At 40.9% G+C, this 21391-nt stretch overlaps 1 protein-coding gene across 1 annotated transcript in view; it reads left to right on the forward strand.

Moving 5' to 3' along the window:
• Window positions 1-21391, forward strand: part of LOC111219349 (neural-cadherin-like) — a 319768-nt gene that overhangs the window by 99064 nt on the left and 199313 nt on the right. Inside the window, exons 5-6 of the mRNA XM_022741986.1 lie at window positions 2963-3074; window positions 11859-12108. Coding sequence (XP_022597707.1) covers window positions 2963-3074; window positions 11859-12108 — 362 coding nt within the window. The remainder of the gene's footprint in view (window positions 1-2962; window positions 3075-11858; window positions 12109-21391) is intronic.

Here is a 21391-nt window from a genome sequence, read left to right on the forward strand (position 1 = left end):
AAAAAAAGTCACATTATGGCGAAGAGTGACACTCACTTGAGTTTCCTGTAAGTTCCCACTTGTTCACAGGTTATACATAAACCAAAAACATAAGATACGCCACTATTCATGGGAAAGTTCAAGGAATGTCAGCTTTGGTTTTTATTTTTTTTATACAATAACTTCTTCAGAATGGCCATGGTGATTCTTCCTCAGGCTGAGACTCAGGAGGTTTATCCGCAGTCACGTTGCCGTTGTGTGACCGTTGAGCATCTCAATTACAGCAGAGAAGTAATAGTAAAATAAAAAGTAAAAAAAAAATATTCCTTGCCTTTCATGGCCCAGAATTGTTTGTAGTTTCAGTTGTTAAATACAAAATGAATGGCAAAAAAAAGGAATTTTAACTAACTATCAGCCAGAATCACAATGCACTTATGAATGTAGCTGAACTACCAGCAAACTACTGCAAAATGTAGTTAAACTACTAGTTTGATTGCATGTAGTTCGCTACTCCCTAACACTCAACAGTGTCCACGGCCTCATTGAAAAGTTCCTCTTTGCATCCAGTTGCAGTTTGTCACTTTCAACATCTTCATCTCTACACTCACCCTCTGTCCCCTGGCATCCGTCCTTAGGCAGCATATATTATGTAAAACCCACCATCTTTAGGATGACAACCAACTGAAAACACTGAATGACAACCTGTGACCAAGCAGCAACCTCTGGGGCTGAAAAATGAAGCCAACATGGTTAAAAATTGCTGTTCCTCGAATGGCCACTTGAGGTTGGCTCCAATAGTGAGCCAGTTATTAATGGCGTGGCCTCTTTGAGTGACAGGTGGGCAAGCGTATGTTTGCCACAAACTAGCATGCACTGAAATCTCGGCTCCACACCTCTTTGCCCATTTTTGGATTAGCCAGGAATTAGGAGCGGAGTCCGGCACTCTGCCTGACTCCGACTCTGAGCTTCAAAACTGCTCATCAGAAACCTATGGTCTAGGCTACATCTATCTTCATTTACAGTCTATGCCTGTGACGCTGCCACAATGTACTTTTTCTTACAGCAAATGGGCTGTATGCATTTGATTTGATTTGAGAGATTGGAGACACTTGCTTGAAATGCTGTAATAGCGACTGACAGTTTCAAGTGCTTATTTTACCCAGAGGAATCTGTTTATCAAAGAATTTGTATCAGAATTGTTTTCCTTTTTCTAAACAGCCTATATTGATCCAGTGAGCCAGCACCTCATGATTTAAGGCGTTCTATTTTTCTTTTTTTTCCCGGTTTCTCTTATTAAAGTTTGGCATCGCATTAGTAGTGGGGAAATATTCCCCTGCTTTCATTTTGTGTAGCTTTCCCCTTTTTTTTCTTTTGCATTTGATTTTTATTCTGCTTCTCAGAAATCCGTCTCTGTCAAAACAGTGAGGAGAGGTGGTGTATTTGTGTGGACTGGAGCCACTGAGCATGACTTTAATTTGCAGGTAGTTTCCAAGTTTCTCCCTCCAGGAGTGATAGCTCATCGGCACCATTAGTTACCTAACCAGCCTGAGACCTGCCTGCAGCTGCCCCAAGTGTGTGTGTGTGTGTGTGTGTGTGCGCGCGCGCATGTCAGCGTGCGTGTGTTTAAGCTCATCTTGCTTTATTACGGCTGACTTCCCCTCTCTTCTCATTCAATGTCGCTTTTCCTCTGCCTTGTACACACACACACACACACACACACACACACACACTCACACACACACACTGTAAGTTCATATATCTTGCGGAAACCCTCGCCATTTCTTGTCATACTGGCACATAAGCTCACTCACACACTCACACACACATACAAGCAAACAAAGATTGACAGTCACTGGCAAACACACACAAATCACCTCAGGGAGTTGACATGGTCAGATTTTATTTTGTTGTCCGTTGCTTTGAAGCTGATCTTTGCTGAAGGATTAACTGATATTACAGAATTTCATCTTACCTACCAGGACTTAATACCAGTGGTATTTACACACATCTCACTATGTTTGTGTGTGTGTGTGTGTGTGTGTGTGTGTATCAGAGAGTGATCTGTAGTGTTTGTGTATATACCACTGTTTTTTCGGAATTGAAGACATGGGTCTGGGGTCAGATGGGCTCGCCTGGCAGCCCCTGTCTGTATTTATTCCTCCTGAATGCTGCAATCAGGCAGTCAACATCTGGTAGAAGATGCTGTGTTTCCCCCTCATGTCCCTAATGAACCGAACAGCATTACAGTGTCTCACGCACGTACGCACCTACATGCTCGCACCATACAAATTCATCTTTGCACGCTGATCCACTCTCATTTGTTAGCTCAGGGCTTCTGAGAACTGCACAAGATTGCATTCTCCACTGACCCACTGTAGGGACCACAGCGCAGACTCTGCAGCAACTCCCTCACTGAGGAGGGGTAAATAAACCGAAGGGGGATCAGGGTCAGGGCGTGCCTTTGGAGGAGGCTGAGATGAGGCTTCCTTTTGGTAAGGGATAGGGTTAATTTGGGTTACTAGCAGATGAAAACGACTCCAGACCCAAAGAAAACCAATTCCGGATGGTGCCTGAAGTAGTAATCCCAGATTTAAAAATTTTCATAACACCAAGCCAGTGTGACTTTTAATCTCCAGAATTTCCTCTTTTGATTGCCTGGCCAGTTTTAGCACATGCATTTAACGGAACAGCATCACGGAAACATGATCAGCAATACAAAAAACTCTACAGTCGGTTTTATTCTTTTATCATTTTTATTTAGCTTATCTGTTTAGTAAAATGCTGTGGATGTATGTTGACATAAATTCACATTTTTCCAATGCACTTTCACACAGGAATATTGTAAAATGACGAGCTGAATTATACATGGATGGAACGGTGACTCCATGTCGACCGGTGTCAGCCCCCCCCCCCGCGCGCTTCCTACATGTGTCTTTCTGTCTTTCAATCTCTGCTCTCTCTCTTCCTCAACTCTCTCTCTCAGGTTCGAGTTGTTATCGTCGATGAAAACGACTGCGTCCCAGAGTTCCTCCAGTCCATTTACAGCAAGGACGGCGTGCCGGAGACTGTGACGACAGCGACCTCCCTGCTGCAAGGTGAGACATCCACATCCACAGTATCTCAAAAGACTCACTTTGTGTCCTATCTACAACTCTGCATCACGGTAGCCTCATCAAAAGCGGCCAGTAAGATTTCAGGGAGTGCCAAGATCACCCTCTTCAGACAGAGCTTGAACTGTTACCCTCAGGTCGTCGGTTTAGGTTTTCCCATCAAGAGATACAAGTTTCCTTTTCTTTCCGCTGCTATTCAGTTTTTTAAATGGCAGATAGTATTTTATTGTTGTCTAGAGATCGTTTATTTGCACAGACTGCCTGCTTGACTTTACACAACACTGTCTGTTGATGTCTTTGTGTGTGTGTTTTTTGTATAGCCTGGCTGCAAATCATTGTCCCTGTAAGCGACAATAAAGGTACTTTGAACTCTGAATAGTCATCTGAAAGAAGCGCTACAGCGGCGGAAAGATACAAATCACAACTTGCAGCCAAGACTTCATAATAAAATCAGAAACAGGATGTAGATTGTGGATTCAGATCGTGGATTGCGATTCTACCCAAGCGGATTGTCATATGATCTTTTGGCTGAATCGCCCACCCCTACGTGCAAGGGGAAGTGAAGATGCACTTTGCTGTTTTCTTTAGCTTTCGTGTTCTCAAACATGAATAGACTTAAGGACGTCGCTTTTGCGTTATTTTACAATGTAAAAAATTCTCATGCAATGTTGAAAATGTTACAGTGGCCTGTTTAAGATTATGTCTTGAAAACACACACGTGAAAAAGACAATACAGAACACATCAATCATAATGTTAATGGGGGCGGGGGGTGCAACACATATTTTACCTTGAGTCCCTGAAAGTAAATCTAAAAACCAGGTGCAGCTCGCTGGGCTAATGTGTGCCTGTGTGGTGTCTGTGATATGTAAATGTTGGAGAAGCCCCACTGCAGAGGCTATACGAACAAAGTAAGAGCGGCCTAACTTTTTTAACATTCATGTGTTTTGTCTGGTCAGGAAACTGAGTGGGTACTTGTCAGCACTGGCAGCTGTGAGATTATCAGCACTTCCATCAGTGTAGCTGCTCTGGCCTCTCCTTCCCTGTAACGACCCAGTTTCCACACACGGATCTTAAGTTTCATTAAGCTTCAGAGGAAATAGTAATGGTAACCGGTGTGGGTACGACTTATCACTATTTGATCTGTCAGAGTGAGACTGAGGAGCCCAGTCTTTTTTAAGGCTCTGACAGACTAAAGCAAAACTGATAGCAAAGCATTTCACACTGCTCAGTCCCTGTGTGCACTCTGCATAAACTCTGGAGCCACATTCTTGAATTTTAAATTAATGTGATTGATTGATTAGATGTCTTAAAAAGTGTAATTACTGGTGCAAATTGCATGACTAATAAAACAATATCTCCACTGTAAAAGCACCTCGGGATCACGCTATTTACAGATCAAAACACAGTAATGCTCAAAGTTTAATAAACAGGTTTATTTATTGTAGGCTAAAAATGGAACAACACTGCAAATGAATATTGACAAGAACAAAATGCAGGGAAATAAAGCACCACATGCAGTATGTAAATTATTGATGACTGCAGTCATGACACCTCACGGGAAGTGTTCATTAGCTTATAGGCTGCGGGCAGAAAAGTTTGGGTTGGATTCAAGTTACAAAGCTTTGTTGTTTTTGTGCTGTGTTATTGCTCATATGTGTTGTGATCAACACATTATCGCCACTATTAAAATAGGCTGTTGCAATGGGGAAAAATTTGTAACTTACACACAGTTTACAATTTACACATACATGTATGGTGTCACACTAATGCCGGCCCAACATCAAACGACCTTTCAAGCAATTTCACTGTCTTTCATTCGTCTTGATGTTAAATCAAACATCTTTAATCTCATCGTAAGTTTTTAGTCTTGGCTCATACAAAAGTGACGTTCAATGACGTTCAAACACTGTCAACTTCTCCAGCACCAAACAGGAAACAGCAAACTGAGCTGATAGTGAGCATGGAGGCGGAACAGTGTGACTTGTTTGGTGTAAGACCAGCATTAAATACATAAGGGAGGTGAGGGTAACTGGGATCATTTCAAAATAAAACAGGAAGTCATGAGCTCAAAGTCCAAAGAGACATTTCAGGTACACATCATTACAATTATAGTGTTGAGTTACTAACTTCATGTAATAATAATAATAACAATAATAATAATGTAGAATTTTAAAGAGTAAAAAGGTCTGGAAAAAATAGTTTTTCTTCATGTAAATTTCCACCAGGAGCATGATGGGAAATAATCTCAAAGGAATCTAGTCTTGCAAATAGTGACCCTGCAAGATCTCCAGTCTTTACAAGATCTTATAGATAGAGACTAAAAACTCTGTGACTTATGACACACTGTCTTTAGATGTGAGATGGTGTCAGACTTCAAGTCTTTTGAAAGTCTTGTAGTGTATGGTAGGCATTAGTTGAGTAAAACTGAACACAAGGTTGCTCAAATCTAAAGAAATATCTGTAACACAAGTTTCAATCAATCTTGTTGAAACATGAACTGTATTTTGATCTAAATAGATTTTTTTTTTATCTCATCTAAAACACAGAGGTAGCAAACACTTTTTTACAGCGGGCCATACTGACAGAACTCATCATTAGCAGAGCGGTAATAAACTGACATGAAATGCTTAAGTAACAAGACACACGGATCAACCCATTAATTTTTGTTGCTCTTTAATTAAAGAAGTGAGTTGCTTAGTATTATTTCCTCTCTGGTTGCTGCCAAGTGGGAATTTGTCATTGATTTGTCGTTGCTAGTGTGTGTAGTTTTAAGATGTCATTCCAAACTGCACCAAGCGAGCACAGAGCGTCCTCTGGCATAGTAAACGTCTGAATTCATTTCCACAGTTTTTTTAATTTGTTTTTGTTCCGAAACTTTTTGTGTTCATGTTCTATGGCACAAATTTTCAAGACAGACAAAAATTGCAAACACTTGCTGGACATAGAAATAGGTGCGTGTTTTATCTATTTATTCGTTTGCCCTGTTGTCTCCCTTGTCTTTCTCTCTAGCCATGATTGTGACTTGTGATCTCATGAAAGGTGCAGTTTCCCAAAGTGGTGGCTTGATTTTCTAGAAATGTGAGAGAAAATTATAAATAAATTGGCCAAATATAAATAAAATATCAGACTCTGATTTGCATACATATATTGTACTTTAAATACCAAGTGCTTTAACAAGGCCACACACAGCAGATCAGCACACAGTATGGAAAAGAGATATGTTGATAATGATGTTTTTTTTTCCTTCGTTTTTTACTCAGTCGTTCCTCATGGGAATGCTTTTGCCAATATTGTACTTGAAAGAGAGAGAGGAGATGAGTGTTTTGTGGTCGACCATGTCACAATACTCTACAGTACTGTACTATGCGAAAAAGACACGTCATATATTAATTTAGTACTGGAAAAAAAAATCTGTGCCAACTAGAGCAATTAGCAGAGAGCACTCAAAACAAGCACACAGTGAAAAGCTATGGGGCACAACATGATGAATACTACATCAAGAGAGGGTTGTGCACAGTAAATCCATTCAGGACAAACACAGAAACAACGATTTTCAGCCCAGTATAAGAGAAATACAACCAAACAAAGCAAACAGATCGACAGTAGAATTTGGTTTATCTGATCCAGTGCAACATTGAATATATAGAGATATAAAAGACCTGAGAAAAATAATCATCATGTTACTGGTAATTACAATATTATTAAATGCTCTAAACACATTTACCTGTTAAGGATGACTTGTTCAGTTCAGTACACACACTATGACACCGGTCACTGGGCCACTGGGGAAACATGCAGAGGCTCTACTGAATGTGCTGTCACTGTTAAAGATGTACAGAAACAGGTGAACGCCTGAAGAGTAAAAACATTTTGCCTGAGTTTGTGTATGCACACACCGTGCTGGCATACTAACGCAGGTGTCCGCGCTTGTTTCTGCGGGAAAGCGAACATGGGGAGCGATAGCAGACTGTGATACGAGAAGGTTACTGCAGATGCATAAAGATTAACCAACAGCTGTGGCTCTGAGGCTGTACTCAGACACAGTGGTGCTTTGAGCTACATGAATGTCAGCATGCTAATATGCTCACAATGACAGTGGTGGTGTTTTTTTTGTTGTCGTAAATGACAAAAGATTGTTTGACTCTGTGTGTGTTTGCTAAATCATCAACTGGAACACCAAAACTAAATAAAAGTGCTGGTAAATCCCAGTGAGTGAATGAGAGAGTTAGCGAATGAGGGAGGAAGTAAATGAGTGAATGAGGGAGTGAGGTGTGTGATGAAGGCGGCGCAGCAGGTGCTCAGCTTGCCGCCATCAACAGGTGCACCAAGGGAGGCGAGAAGTTTCCCCCCGCTGCGCTGCTGCGTGTGTGTGTGTGTGTGTGCGAGCCCACCCATGTGCTCGTACTGTTTGAGTGGGGAGAGGGTTGTCCATACTGAGACTGAGTATCTTCACAGAAAAAAAAAAAAAACAGAAGTCATATTAAAATCTATTTGTGGAGCTCTTTTTGTGCAAACAGTATATGTATCTGAGAAACTTTCCAGTTTCCAGTTTTCAAATTTGAACATGGGAAATTCATTTTTAATTTTAGTGAGAGAAAAATAGCTCAAACAAAATGCCAAACTGCCAAAAACATGTCTGTTTTTCTCATTAAATTTCAGAAATTATCATCAAGACTTCTCCTGTGTTTTATTTGAAGCGCAGATTTGTAAGAAGATATTTTTGTGGTTTTAAGAACCAAACACCATCTCAATGTGTTTTACATCTCCTCCACATGGTGGTTTCCAGGTGGGCGGGGCTTGGGGTATGGCTGAGAGCGGTGACTGCTTTATTGTGACATCACAAAGTTACAGAAGTCCTGACAGCTCATTTTAAGGCTCAGTGTCTGAATACAGGCTGTGTGCATTTCTCTGTGGACTGAGCGCTTTGATACTTTCACAGTATTAATATAGAACCCAGAGCTGCTTTATAATCAAAGAAGACATGGATCTCTTTATACAGTATGGGACCTTAAATGCATGATACAGTAAATGCCGTTAATTCCACTGGATCCAGTTCTGAGAGCACCTAAAACTGAACAGCCCAACCTCCTGAAATAACGATGTTTTTTTCCCCCTCACTTGCACAGGTTAAAAGGAACAGTAATAAATTAAATGAGCAGGGAGAAATAGGTATCCAGCATCGTTTTGCTAAATCATGTGCTCGTAATCCTATAATCAGCTCTATCATGAGAGTGGACAAATGCGTACTTTGCCAAGCTGAAAAAAAAAAAAAAAAACTGCAGAGTACCAAGCAAGCCAATTATCTCGCTTTCCATAGAGATCTGAAGCCCCTGCAGCTTCCATCATCAGTACAAAATCATTATATGCTTGAAAGACATGGAAGATGCAGCCAGAAATACACCCCCCCCCCCCCCCCCCCCCCCCCCCCCCCCCCCCCCCCCCCCCCCCCCCCCCCCCCCCCCCCCCCAAAATGTGGTGATGCCAGCACCACAATGCTGATTCAAGATTACAGAGAGACCTACTGATAAATAAATGCTCAAACAGTGCTCTGAAGAGTACAAATCTGTACTTTGTAAATTAAATATTGACTCATATGTGGCATGTGTTTGACCACGGCACGGAATTGGAGTCCGGGCAGTCAGTAGTTCTGCAGCTCATTTTCTACCCATCGTCACTGGATGAGAGGCTGTTCATCACTTTACAGCAGTAAAACAGCTGCGTTTCAGCTGCAATTCAGAAAGATGTCAGTCCTTGTAAGCAGTGCACTGTAGTGCAGCGTAAACACACATAAATTCACTTTATCCAACTTGCAAGGCCGACATAATTCTAAATACCAGAAAATACAAACACCATAGTGAGTAATATAAAAAAAATGGAATTTGATGGAGTTTTTAATTGTTTATAACAGTTTGTTCCCTGCTAAAAAAGAAGGCAATATGACATAATACATACCGAGAGGTTTTGTTTTTGCAGCTGTAAACCAATGTTTATGGTATTTTAATGACTAAACATCCATCCTGTTTACAGTGTTGACAAGACATTAACATGTTTTTTTTTCTCATGTCCAGCTTATCTTCAAGCAGCCGAAAAAAATCTTTGTTCTTAATAACATATTTTTGTGAATGTACTTTCACCCTCAAGCTAACATCTACTCTACTCACTTTTTTTTGCCATTCAAGCATTTTTTTCTTTTCTGATTTTTAAGCAGATTTTAACACAGATTTGTTGTAAGTCAGCCAGTGAGGTGTGAGATAGATAGCAGGTAACCATTTTTGTCAAGGAACGGGTATGCAGGAATATGAACTTGAGCAATTCTGTAATGTGAGGAGGCTGCACACCGGCCAGGCTATGGAGTGATGGTTTATACCAGAAGATGCCAGCAGTGTTGATGTGCGTAGCTTTCTGTGACTCTGGGTGCTGCTCACTGAGGTGCGCTGCGGTTACATTGATTGTTTTTAGTTTTGGTCCATTTCACATTCACTCTGGCTTTTTACAAATGAGCCAAGAGCTGTTAGCATGAAGTCATATAGACTAATAGGTAACTCATTCTTTGACAGTTTTGTGGACCTTCATTTCTTTATACCAGCCCAAATGTACGGTGGTCCTCAGAGCTCAACGCACTGCAACTTAAGAAAACATGCAAATATACAAAACACAACTCAGTGCATCCCAGGCAGGTTCATCACTTTTATGTGTCCCCTTGAAACAGTTCCGTTGTTGTCTGTGCTACTTGCTGCACGTTTCTGAATTTGCTTGTGTTTTGTCTATCTGCACGTTTCTTAAGTTGCGGTGCGTTGATCTCTCAGGCCACTGTACAAACGGACTTAACCAAATGGGCAAAGGCACCGGTGGCCAAAACAGTTCATATGTTAAATGTGACAGCATCCTCATGTTTTGATTCTTCCTACAAATAACAATGGGATGCTCTTTTCTGTTTGAGTTCAACTTTGTGATTCACTAAGAAGACATATTTTACATTTGAAATGTGGGACTTTGTGGAACGATTAAGAAGAAGATTTTTGAAAATGTAATTCATTTTAGTTGGGTTGAAAGAGTGAACTCCACAGTCCACAAACATTTTAAACATCTTAAACTGTTCACACAACGAGTTAATGAATTATATTCTAAAATAAAATTGGACTCTAAATCTTCCTTTAATGAACTGGGATATTTTTGTTTTGCTGACATTTTGTTAAAACTACTAATTTGAAGTGTGTTAGTTTCCCCAAAGGCCTCATGGCAATAACGAAGTACAGTTCGTTAGCTGAAACAAACACTGATGTGTTTATGTGTGTACGTGCCAGTGCATGTATTGATTCATATGCATGTGTGTTTGTGTGTGTATCTGTGTGTGTGTGTGTGTGTGTGTTTGTGTGTGTGTGTGTGTGTGTGTGTATATATATGGGCACATGAGCCAAATGCAATGTAAGGTGAATTGGAGAATTGAGAGTTTGATGGTGAAATGTTCTTGTTAGCAGAAAATATGCTTATTCAAATCCCCGGTGGTCTTTACTGTTTTAGCAAGGCAATCAATTTGTGGCTGAGCGAGTACTGGCTCCATGGATTCCCAATGTGTGATGTAGAAACAGAAATGTTGCAAAATGACAGTCCCTTCAATGCACGCTGTGCAAATAACACCCACCCCCCCTTGTAGGTGTATAAAACCGAACACTTAAGCCGCAGGAGCATCACTTTCTTTTCAGTCTCCACTTTGGTGACTTAGAATGAAAAGTGAATACTTATCCTGAGCGCAAGTTGAGCACTTCTGATCAAATACAAGAAACAAGAACAAAACTTGACTCTACATTAATAAGAGAATAGATTGTACTTTTCTTGTCTGATTCCACTGTTGAGCCACTATTTTCTCTTTCACAATGACTTAAATCAGGGAGCTGTACCGGCATTAAAAGTACATTGGGTTTTTTTTCTGATAATGCCCGATGTCATTTCATTTTTCTGAAGAAGGTGAACAATAGAGCGTAGTAATGCAGTATTCTTTGAGTGTGAGTGCTTTTACAGGATAATTCAATGAATGCACAACACTTGACCGTAGACATTAGACCTTGCCTCCTTTCATTGCTCATTGTGTTTTTGGGGAAGTTGGCACAGGTATACAAGCTGCTGTGGTATTTCACTTGTAAACTTGTGCTATAATGCTGCACTGTGTGTTTATTATTTACCTGCTTTCGTACATTTATAATTGAGAAATCTGTTTCGGAGATCCAGTAGATCCTGCTACTTGTTAAAATGGTCACTGATTTGCTGCTCCAACAACAAACCTCAACTTTGAAAAAAAACTGTCATTTTGACTTTAATTCATTCTGATTAAAGTCTTATGCTCTATTGCAAACATTCCTTACAATTTCATATATTTCTGAGTGCACTTGTAATGTACTGAAGTTTCCCGTCTGATTACACTACAAGAAATAAGTCATTGCACATTTGTTGGTTGATAAAGTTTGCTAAGTATGGCTTGGGCTTAACACGACACTTTTGACCTCCATCCTGTGGAGGCTGGACCAAAGTGTGAACATTAATGGTATTTTTAGTGTTTTGGGACTGAATAATACCCGTGCTCATGTCAACCACATTCCATCAGTTGACCATGATCCATTAAAACATCCATGCTTTCACAGTGGATGTTACTGTGTACTACAAACTCCATGGGTAAAGGGAAATATCGCCATCTATGGGGGCCCAGTGTTGCGTTTGCTCAGTGCCTCTAACTTCTTTCTTTCTCTTTACTATTTCTATGTTCTCATCTTCAGTGTCGGCCAACGACTGTGACTCAGAGGAGAATGCAGAGTTGACCTACTACACGCTGAGTCAGGACTTCACCATTTCCCCTCATGGGACCATTTTCCCTGCAAGGCCTCTGGACTACGAGAGGCCCAACCACCTGTACGAGTTTGTTGTGATGGCCATCGACAAGGGGGAGGTCCCTCGCACCGGGACGACTACAGTACGGATTCGGATGGCTAATGTCAACGATGAGGCGCCTGAGTTCTCCCAACATATGTAAGTAAGAGTCAGGCTTCTAAACTCCTGATTCTCATGCAGGTGTTCATTGTTGTGACGGGATGCTGTGGCACTCGCAGTTAGTTTTTACCGTAAAAGCAGCTATAGGCTCTTCTTACCCTATGTCTGATTCCTCCCTGCTGGTTAAGATAAGACTGGAGAGGCTGATGGTCATGGCCCCTCGACTCTTTCTCTGTAGTGGAAAGCTCTGTTGAGACAAACAATATGGGTCATCCTCTCAAGGTTAAGATCTTCTGAGTGCCAGGATGATCCAAATAGGTTAGTCTGCAGACAATCCAGGTGCTCGTATATCATTCCCAGCTTTGAGCTGCTGCAAAGAGTTGGGTTTTCATTGTAGTCTGAGGAGCTGCTCAGCTTTTTAGGCTGTTTTGATGATTGAAATGATTAGTTGATGAATCAAGTGGTCGATGCAAACGTTCCCACACAAATACATTCATGGCTTCAGCCTCTCAGATGAGTTTCATGAGATGAATTTTCTATGTTTTATGTAACTGTAAATTGAATATCGTTGGGTTTTGAAATGTTTGTCAGACAATTTATCAATTTCCCAGAGGTGAACTGGCATTTCATACACTAAATGGTTTTTCAATTAATTCAAAAAAAGCAGAAGAAGAATATTTAGATGCAGGACTTCTTCAGTTTAATCTAATGTCTGCTAGAATTATTTGCTCCCCATATATATATATATATATATAGAGTATATGTATATATATATGCATGTCTGTGGTCCTCTACCCAGGTGCAGTTTAAATAAACAGTGTGACTCTACACTTAACAGGACAATGGAAGTCTATTGGACAATTTTAAACATGTGCTTGTGCGTTTTTCTCTGTAGTGAAGCCATCCCACATAAAATCACAGAGTGTGCTTAACAATTACAATTATAAGAAAAACATACAAAATACATAAAAAACATGAAATACGCACAACCAAAGCTATTTTATTTAGAATCTAGAGAGAGAAGACTCGGCTGTCCTGTCTTGTCAGGTCAGCTTCTCACAGCTGCTTCCCAATTCAACATCGCAGCTGCCGTTACCCACAATTCCAGCATTTTTTTCCCCCCAGTGCCGCTGTGGCGCCTGCATCTTTTAATTGGTTGATTTTCTGGCAGAGAGCTGGGCAGATTGGTGAGGCAGGGTCAATCAGCCATGCCCACCAGCACCCTCAGGAGGCCCTGAGCGCACACGCTGTGTGTGTGTGTGTGTGTGTGTGTGTGTGTGTGTGTGTGTGTGTGTGTGTGTGTGTGTGTGTGTGTGTATGTGTGTGTGTGTGTATGCAGTAATTGAGAAGGTCCCAGCAAAGTGGGGGTGTTGTATGGACAGAGTGATGTAGTTATAAAGTGCATTCATGCATCATGCATCTGATATGCATGTGTTTATGTTGTTTATAGCAGGAGGGGATTAGTGTGTGTGTGTGTGTGTGTGTGTGTGTGTGTGTGTGTGTGTGTGTGTGTGTGTGTGTGTGTGTGTGTGTGTGTGTGTGTGTGTGTGTGTGTGTGTTTGATTACATTGATTTACTGTCAGCGACAGCCGAATAATCAGTTGGCTTTTCTTCTGTAGCCCTCAATCCTTTACTGTAGCTGCCACACAAACAGAAGTGGACAATCTATGATGCATCACTCACACACACAGACACACACACACACACACACACACACACACACACACACACACACACACACACACACATATCCATGTGCACACACATGCATCCAGATTCATTCATGCAGAGACACATATGTGTATACTTGTGCAAATGCATTTATATGCGCACACACACACAAGGGCGGGAATGAGTAAACACATCTGTTATGTCTTTGAGGAAACAAACTCAGCTGGGACAGTTTGGTAAAGATAAAAGTTACAACTATAAAATTCATTGCTTTCCCTGTAGATACCTCATGTTTGCCTGTGTGTATGGGAGAGAGAGACTGTGTACACATGTGTGTAGAGTCAATGCATGTGATGGACAGAGCGGAGAAGGGAGACAGGGAAAGGAGGTCGTTAAATATATCATTATCCAGGCAGAAAATTTGGCCTATTTGTATGGATTCTTGGAGTTTGAAACATGCGATAATGAGTATCCATGTGTATGAGTGTGTGTGTGTGTGTGTGTGTGTGTGTGTGTGTGTGTGTGTGTGGTTCATGATAAATGTAGGCTTCAGATCCAAAAATGATACTGAACAGTGTGAAGCTTGAAGTGAGTCTTGTTGCTACTATCAGTGCAAGAAAGAAAGAAAGAAAGGAGGAGAAAGAGAAAAGAACTTTTCTTTTTTTTCATATAGTTTTACATTCACTTACTCTCAGATCTACTTCCTCACTGCATGGCTCTCACTTCTTGGTGAGTTATTAGAAAGGCTGCCTTTCATCTATGTGCTGTCACTGTGCCATCAGGACCCTATTACTGTACCTACCATCACCTGCCTGTTTCCCTGGAAACCACCCTGCGAGCCTTTGCTGCACTTTTCTTGCATGTGCATTTATACACCTTCCACATATGTATGCATGTGTTCATGTCTTTATTTTCTGTGTATGAGCAATGACCTGAAACCTCCGTTGTACCATGAAGGTAATTTTTATGCCAATAATAAACATTTGAATTAATTGTTAACTGTTAATATATATTATAAGTGTTAAATATGCATAAGCATGCACTTATGCACATATACACAGAGTGATGCAACAGGTAGAAGTGATTGCAGGTGTGTGTTGAAGACAAAGCCAGAGGAGAGAGAGAAGTTACTATAGTGCATGTATGTAGTTTGCAGTAACAATGGTGGCGGATTTAGCACTTGAAATTAGTAATGATAATAAATTATAATATATTCTATTTATAGGTGCCTTTCAAGGCACCGAAGGACACCTTACAACACAAATTAAAAGATGATTTGGACGCCATCTTCATCTGATCCATATGAACATCAGAGCCCAACAAAAGGGTGTTAGATACGTATTTGATGGCTATAAACAAGATGTGATGAAAACACAGATCCATGTAATGATAGAAAACATATCTGAAGCTAAACTACATGTCCAGGTACAAAGTCGGCATCCTCACCAGTTGATGATCCATGTAGAAGACATGCAGATAAAGAAGCAGCAATGTTCTGCAGGATAGAGTGAGTTCACTGTGGAGTATTTTAAGAAAACAATGTAAAGTCATTCTGTCGTTTCTTTCTGACATAACCCCACTCAGATGTTTGCTATAGAAAGATAAAATTCTTTGGAGAAGCACCTCAAATGTTAGAGTCATGCTTTATTTTCAGTATTTTTAAATTTCACTTGTACATGAAAAAAGTTTTTTTTTATGAGGACAAATCAATGACTTTGGTAAGAGATCTTGGATAATTCAATACAGAGAAGAAGAGAGCTGCCAACCCTTTTCTAAAGTCTGATATTGTAGCATCCAGGGATCAGTGTTACACCAGCTTCCAATACAGTGGATGTGTCGGTCTTGAGCTACATAATTTAGGTAGCTAATATTTATCTCAGAAAGTAACGCACTGTAGGGAAAAGAGCTAAGTTAGACCACCATACTAACATCGGCAGCTCATGTTAGAGCAGATGAATACACTCTTTAACCTTTTGCTTAAATGTATGCTCTTGTATTTTCAGAAAGGCAAAAATAAAATAATTTTATACTTAATGTGACTCTCGCTGCAGCCCCACACACATGACTTCAACAGGCCTTGCGTGTCCGGTTACATTTACAGAGCTATGATTGGGCAGTCACTGTTTGAGGGAGAGGCTGAGCTCATAGTTTGTGAATGGGTGTGATTCAATACACACACTAATACACGTTTTAGCCCCAAAGTGTCATATGTTATTGTAGATTACAATACGAATGTCGGAAGGAAAGTCAAGGGCCACGTGATTGATATTTTTCCTTAGTGTGAAATGACTGATGATTAAAGTCGCTGATATAATCCCTGTTTATCTTTTTTTAAATGCATTTATTCATTTATTATCTCTGTCATGATATATTGATGTCTCTGTCTGAGGCCTTCGCTTTATAAATCCTGCTCAGGTTTCACCTTAGAGTTATTGTTCTGGGAGACATTTTCCTCCAAATCAGATTTGTGTTATACAACACTGTATTTCTCACCCTGTTTTTTTTTTTTTTTTCCTGCATCAGCTTAATAAGAACAATGACACAGTCTCCACAGAGTAACTCGGTCATGACTTCAAAGCAGTCCTTGTTTCTACTCGGTTCATCATGGAGACACAATAGATACAAGGTCTTTTGGCATTGTAAACCCACTCTCAGACTTTATTCTATCTTTTTACTTTTTCGTTGCTTATCCATGTTTTTGAGCCAGGTCCTGAACCCCAAATTCCTTGTGATGGTCATGCCAGCGCCGTGTATGGCAGCTTCAGTCTGTAAATGTTTGCACTCCATTTACTGTTTACCACAAAATATTTGCACTTTTGAAAAAATGTCCTTCAGACAAAGTCTATGTGAAGCAACTGAGAAAAAATATCATATAACAGCACTTGGTTTAGTGGTTCTTAACCACCAGACCAGCATCTTTCACTAACTTTAACCAAGTGCTGTGAGAGTCTAAACAGAACCATGAAAAGTGAAAAGTTAGATAATGCTGGAGTCACAAGTAGATATTCTACTGCAAGATCAAATATTTTGCAGTTACATTTCGTACAAACTGTATTTGCTGTTGCAGTTTAGTTCTACAGAAAGTTTATTTTCAGGGTTCTTGTACATGTCTGTACATGTGAAGATTCACAAAATGTGTCAAGGGAAGCTCTGAGAACCTCAGCTCTAAAGCCTATGTAACCTGTCTGTAATCATATCCTAGTTTCAGATACCTGAAAAAAGTCTGATCCGGGTTTAGAGAAAGCTTAATATTTTATCTGCAGAGCTCCTGTGGCTCCTGTTTCTGATCACTGTCTGCCACCTCTGCAGGTGCAAGTTACTTGGTATTTAGGCAGTTAAAAGCATATATGATAGCACCACATCAAGGATCCCTACAGTGAAACAAATTAGACCACAGACCCCCATCTGATAAGACTTTTGTTTTTAGATGTTTTATTTCAGAAAGTGTTTGAAACCCACGACCAAAACAGTTATACATTCTGTCATTGTGTAACTTATGGATGGCAGACAGAAACCGAAGTCAACTCTTGTTTTAGCAGGAATAACAGATTTTGAAGAGTCAAACACAAACATTTACACGTATATATTTCTCTCTGTTTCATGTAAAATCATTATCCAAATATAATCAAATTCCATCACCTGGATACAGTGGGGATAAGAACTATAGACACATACATTCTCAGGTAATCCTGTGTGCTTTTCTGTGTGTGCAACTCTGATTCCAATTCGATTATGTTGAGAAAAACACTTATCTTTCCCCTCAATCTCTTCCCTCAAGCTGCTCTCCCTTATAAAAACATCCTGAAGATTCAACAGAGGGAGCTGTCAGACACAAGGGTACACAGACCAGCACCCAGCAGACATGTCACAGGAATATTGACGGGAGCAAATGGTTGGTTGAATCGGCCGATGGTCTCAATCCCCAACTCCTCAACACACATAAGACACACATCATTGCCTTCTCTCTTCCCCTCAATTCTCCATCTACGCCTTATCTGGATAAACTAAATGAGCTCAATAATTAAATTCAGTAATTAATTTTCACAGCTGACATCTGACTAAGGGACACATCTCTTTTTCTCCCCCGGATCAACAGAATGGAAACAAACTAAAACAAAAAAGTAAAACAGATAGGATATAAAGTAATTAGTGTGTGGTGGTGTGTGTCTAAAGCTGTTTTCAATTGATCACAGCATTGATCCAAGCCAAATTAGAATCATGGTGGAGCCCAAATGTGATTGCAAAAGGCATCTCACAGTTGCATGACTGCTGGGCTTTATGCTTCTTTTGACTGATCCACCCCACTCTCTCTCTCCACTCTCTCTCTCAGACACTCACACAGGCAGTCCTTCATGCAGTCAACGCCTACGAGTATCTGCTTGAAAGCATTAGAGAGAGGTATTTGTTGAAGTAAGGTTGATTTAAGTGTCAAGTAGGATTAACCTCAAAATGCCTCCTGAAAAATTTTGCCATTGCAGGGAAGCATTATCTCCTCGATGTGTGCTTATGAAATTTACATTATGCTTGGGTTAATAATTTAAATTTGATGGTCAAATGTACATATTGGTCCGGAGGAGACTACAGTGGTACACCCACAGGTCGCCAGTCTATCACAAGGCTTACATACAAGACAAAGAACCAATCATACGATCTACTGGGTTGGGGTGGAGTTTCTGCCTTAAGTGAAGGAGTTTAAGTATCTCGGGGTCTTGTTCACGAGTGAGGGTAGGATGGAGAGGGAGGCGGGTCGGCGCAGCATCAGCAGTGAAGCGGGCGTTGTACCGGACCGTCGTGGTGAAGAGGGAGCTGAGCCAGAAGGCAAAGTTCTCGATTTACCAGTCGATCTTCATTCCACCTCTCACCTATGATTATGAGTTTTGGGTAGAGACGGAAAGAATGAGATACAAGCGGCTGAAACGGGTTTCCTCCACAGGGTGGCTGGGCTCAGTCTTAGAGACAGACTGAGGAGCCATGACAGCTGGAGGGAGCTCGGAATAGAGCTGCTGCTCCTTCAGGTCCAAAGGAACCAGTTGAGGACCTTCCGGCCTCTGGTTAGGATGCTTATTGGGCGCCTTCCATTTGAGGTTTTCCAGGCAGGTCAAACTGATAGGAGGACTTGTGGTAGACCCCGAATGAGAAGGAGAGATTATATATCTCATGTGGCCAGGGAACACCTCAAGATTCCTCAGGAAGAGCTGGAAAACGTTGCTGGGGAGAGGGACTACTATGCTTGACCTACTGCCACCGCGACCCGACCTCAGATAAGCAGCAGAAAATAGATGGATGGACGGACGGACAGACCATTCACATTCACATTCACATTCACATTCACCTACGGGCAATGTAGAGTTGCCAATTAACCTAAACTTGCATGTCAGCTACGCAGGCAGGAAGAGAACATATGTGAAGTCAGCACTCTTGCAGGCACGTACATCTGCATGATCAAACATTTTAGGTGGTGCGCGTTCTCTCGGGGGCAAGAGCAGATGAAAACATGTATGTCATGTGAACCCCTGAAGCATCATGGATGTGGAAAGTATCATTTTGGTAATAACAGTGTTAGTTTCCTCTCAAAGAAACTTAGTATGTGCGAGTCAGATGGCTGTGTAAGTACTGTGCATCAGGACTGCAACTAACAATTGTTTCTGACAAAACAGTCTCAGCACGGGGTCCCTTTAGCAGCTGTTCTGGAGCTTTTGATCATAGCACACAATCTTTCCAAACAGATAGTTTTCCCCAGCCGCCAATGTCTGAGGAAGATGGTGTGATATGATCAAAAGCTCCAGAATAACCACTGTGCTGAGATTATTTTGTGAACCGTTTCCAAGGTCAAGAATATAATTGAAATCTCAAAATCACTGATTCCAATTAACAATTAATATTTTGATTTCTTCCTTCTCTTATAAGAATATCAGAACAAAATGCTTATCACAGTTTTCCAGACTCCAAAGAGATGTCTCCAAGTCTCCACCCAACCAACAGTGTAAAAAACAGAGATATTCAACTTGAAATGTTAGAAGAGAAAAACAGCAAACCCTCACATTTGAGAAACTGGATCCTGAAAAGGCATTTTTGCTTGATATATAACTTAAATGAGCTTGTTTCAGTTGTTTGATTAATTTTCTGTCTTTTTAATGAATCACTAATGTTGCTGTTTCATCACTACTATAGATGGTGGAAGTTTTTGGCATATCACAAAGTTGATGTGCTGTGCAGACCGACACAGCGCAACAACAGCCACTGTTGCCAGTTCAGGCTTGCTTGTAATCATAAGCCTAATTGTAAGCCGACTCTGTTTGAATCTATAATGATCACTCTGTCAGCATCTGTAATGCAAAAGTAGACTCAGTTTTGGGAGTGAGGACAAAAAGAAGCTCAGCGGCCCATGTGAAAGAGTCATGCATAAATTCAGCTGCACAGACGGCATCTGTAATTTCGCAAATTGCAGTCAAAAATGCACAGGGAGGCCTCGGTTCTTTCTGTCTTTCAGGTGAGATCAATACAAGTAATTATCTAATGAACTTTCTAATAGCTTCCTTAGACCACAAGTGGAAGCCGTTTGATCAATGCGCCCCATGTACCCATAGAGAAACTACATAATAAAGAAACACAGCACAGCATCTCCCTTTACCTGACTTGCGTATCGATCCGCAGGGAAGTGCTCAGCTTGCAGAGTGTGAGCTGAAATTACTCGAACGCTGCAACAACGCTCAAAACAAGTGGCACATCACTGATCTTCCCAGGCAGAACCAGTGCAACAGTTGCCGAGGCAGAAAGACGGCGGTGACAGAACATGATCGCAGTGTTCGGCTCCTAATGAGAGCACCTTGTTTTCAGTGAAAAATGAATGGGCCTTGTCGCTGAGGAGGAGTGACAGACGGATATATGTTTATGCCAGGCTGTGAGAGTTTCTACACCAGGATTTAAAGTTGCACACACGTATGGGAGGCAATGAGGCATTGATAAAGGAGAGAAGAATGAGCACATCTGTTAGCCGTATCTTTTATATGCAAAGAGGTGCACACGTACACAGACAAAGATAGTGATTGGTGGAAGGGTCTGTCTGTTTGTCAGTCTGTCAGGCCGAGGCTTTGGTCTGGAGAAGGATTTTTCAAAGCCTGAGACTCACCCCACTGTAGTTGATGATTGTTATTTGAGCCCGTAGATACTCAACAATTGAGTCAAGATAGCCTAAAACTGCTGTTTGACATAATGTGAGACTGAACCAAATACATAAACAAGGTCTGCCCTGAAGCTTTTACTACTTTCTGACTCTGGGAAAGTGGGAAAAACTGTAAAATTGTAATAACTTGTATTACTTTTGTCCTTCCATTCATTGAGCTTCCCCTGAAACTGTTCGAAGCCTCCCATTTTGAAAAGCTCTGGTCTAGAGTGTAAAATCCAACAAGTACAATCAGACAACACATGTGCTGCAAGTACACACGACACAACCGAATACAGTCAACCGAAATATGTTTATAGGGGACACAAAAAAGTGATGAACCTGGCTGGGACGCGCTTGGCGTTCAATGCTTTTAACACCAAAAGTCAAAAGTTACAAAGCAAGTTTTATTTTTTTAAACTTTCTTTTTATTGTTTTTTTTTTTAAACAGCAAAACAGACAAAAACAAAACACACAACACAAACAGAC

Source organism: Seriola dumerili, unplaced genomic scaffold, assembly GCF_002260705.1.
Source record: "Seriola dumerili isolate Sdu_G_001 unplaced genomic scaffold, Sdu_1.0 BDQW01000003.1, whole genome shotgun sequence".
Classification (NCBI taxonomy): domain Eukaryota; kingdom Metazoa; phylum Chordata; class Actinopteri; order Carangiformes; family Carangidae; genus Seriola; species Seriola dumerili.